This window comes from Verticillium dahliae, genomic scaffold (genome assembly GCF_000150675.1).
Source record: "Verticillium dahliae VdLs.17 supercont1.2 genomic scaffold, whole genome shotgun sequence".
In the NCBI taxonomy this organism is placed as follows: domain Eukaryota; kingdom Fungi; phylum Ascomycota; class Sordariomycetes; order Glomerellales; family Plectosphaerellaceae; genus Verticillium; species Verticillium dahliae.
Window position 1 is genome coordinate 1,291,907 of NW_009276916.1, and position 2,346 is coordinate 1,294,252.

The window sequence follows — 2,346 nt, forward strand, 5'->3', positions numbered from 1 at the left end:
AAGAAGAAAAGGGGGGGGGGGCGGAAGATCGGTTGAGGAGTAGCTTTTTTCCAATGCGTCGGCTGTCGATGGCTGGTCTCCCTCCTCCTGCCCGTGCCGGGAAAGAGGTCCCCACAGCACCGGACCATTCGCGATCGTGACGTCACGGGCCATGGAGAAGAGCCGCCTAGCTCGGCCGCGATCGTCATGACGCTGCGAGGGGAGCTTGTCGTTCCACTGGTCCTCGGGTGCTTGCTGTTTGTATTAAAACTGAATGCTCCTGCTGAGGTTTTTCCACTACCAATTGCCCCTTTGGAAAAAAAAAATTGGCTCGTCACATACATCACTGCCTGAGAAACTTCAGTTCATCGATCCCACGAAACGCACACAACCCCGTCCTCATCTACACGCAAACAACTGTCAAGATGCTTTCTCGTGTCGCTCTCTCTGCTCGCCCCGCGCGCGTCATGGCCCAGAAGATTGCCGCCGGCCGCAGCTTCCAGCTCTCGACGACGGCGCGCGCCGGCCTCAAGGAGTCCGCAGGCGGTACGTGACACCCCTTCGCCAAGGGGGCAGCAAGAAAAGCCATGCTTGTACTGACGCGCGCTCCAGAAGACGCCGACTACAAGAAGCACCAGGACGACTCGCTCCGGAAGCAGAAGGAAGGCAAGGGCCACTGGAAGCCCGAGCTGGCGTCGGACAGCGAGGAGGCCATCAACGCGGACCGCAACGCGAACCTGACGCCCGAGCAGCTGCAGGAGAAGACGAAGAAGGCGGCCGAGGAGACGCACAAGGCCGGCACGAGCATGCGCGACGGCCTGTGAAGTGTGGCTGCTGGGAGCAAAAGCAGCGCAGACGATTCCCCTGCCTTGACGGATACGGAAGCGGGAACGACTTGTAATGAGCGGCTAGAACGGAGTTTTTTTTTTTTGGAAGGTCAAATTGCGTGGCGTGTATGCTTAAAGGGGCATTTGCATCGGTACGATGGGATTGCTTGTATCAACGACTCTCCTGAATCCAAGTGATACTTTATCGTGACCTAAGTATCTACCTTTATTGAGGTAGGTATCTCTTGTTTGGTGAGCTGCATTGTGCCCCATTCCTCACTCCTGCCGCTTACAGGTCTGCTGCTCCTGCCTGTCGATGAACGATGTCGTCAGAGTGTCGCACCTTCCGCCGGTGAATAATGGGTCCATCGGGAGAGGAGGCAGGAGGCATCCGGGCTTCGGCTTATGTCACCCACCCCTCCCCCTTTCTCCCTTTCTGGGGCTTTGACCGTCTTCGCATCCGAGTTTCCGTCCTTCGGTCTTCAACAACCAATCCCCCCTGTCGATGCAGCAGCTGCAGTCCAGTCCACTGCCCACCAGGCGCCTCGATCCTTCGAACCGCCTGCGGCCAGCTCAGCCCCGGGGCATCGTCAGTTCGAGTGGCCAGCATAGAGATATTTGACTACAGCGACGCATCATCGTCTGACGGCGTGGCCGCCACTACAGCCTTGCCCAGGCCTCCAATGTCGCGAAACGAGACCGCTGGCGACGGGGCTGCACTGCAGATGCGCTAGACCTGCACTGCAAATTGCGAGTTGTACTTCCACTTCTGTTGATGGATGCACGGCGATGGGCCTCGTCCACTTAGCGTGGAGGAGGAGGGGGGGGACGGCATGCCACGCCTCATCAGCACTAGATGGAGATAAAACCCAGCGTGACGACCCGGACAAGGCCTGTTAGATTGAGAAAAGTTGGCATCGACAGTACACCCAACATCCAGCTTGCCGCTGGCAACGGTACACACTATCATGGACGTCGCCGAACTCTCCCAACGCATGCGCCGTTTCTTGCACGCCGGCAGCAGACACTCCTTGGAAGCCTCCTATGAGCCGCTGTCTGATTCCTCTATTCGCCTGCTCACCATCAAGCCGAGCGCGAAGCGCACAGACAAGATTGTGTGCGAGCTGCGCACCGTCGCTTTTGACGATCATGTCCGCTACCGCGCTCTCTCCTACGTATGGGGCGACCCTGATGAGACGGGCGTCGCCAGCGTCAACGGCAAGTCGTGCAGGTTCACGTTGAACCTGATCGAGGCCCTGCGCCAATTGCGCGAATCCATGTACGACCACAAGACCCTGGAGGCGCTGCCCCTCTGGGCCGATGCTGTGTGCATCAACCAGGGGACAACGACGACAAGTCAAGAGAGGTGCCCAAGATGGGTCGAATTTACGGAAGTGCAGCCGAGTCGTCATCTGGCTTGGGCGCATGCGCGGCCCTGACGATGAAAATCCGCCAGAAAAGGGCGACAGGCACAACGACGACGTCTTTTGCTGAGCTCGTGCCGTACTTGCAGAGCGTCGCCCACGTCGAGGCCATGACG

The 2,346-nt window shown here is 58.7% G+C and overlaps 2 protein-coding genes across 2 annotated transcripts; both read left to right on the plus strand.

The window, feature by feature from the left end:
• Nucleotides 1-404: 404 nt before the first annotated feature.
• Nucleotides 405-803, plus strand: VDAG_01240 (uncharacterized protein; the record flags this gene model as incomplete). Its single annotated transcript, XM_009650126.1, has 2 exons — nt 405-525; nt 592-803. 2 exons carry the CDS (start codon nt 405-407, stop codon nt 801-803), a joined length of 333 nt encoding a protein of 110 aa, XP_009648421.1.
• Nucleotides 804-1,774: 971 nt separating this feature from the next.
• Nucleotides 1,775-2,300, plus strand: VDAG_01241 (uncharacterized protein; the record flags this gene model as incomplete). Its single annotated transcript, XM_009650127.1, has 2 exons — nt 1,775-2,133; nt 2,207-2,300. The coding sequence occupies 2 exons, from the start codon at nt 1,775-1,777 to the stop codon at nt 2,298-2,300; spliced, it is 453 nt and encodes a 150-aa protein (XP_009648422.1).
• Between the last annotated feature and the right edge of the window lie 46 nt (nt 2,301-2,346).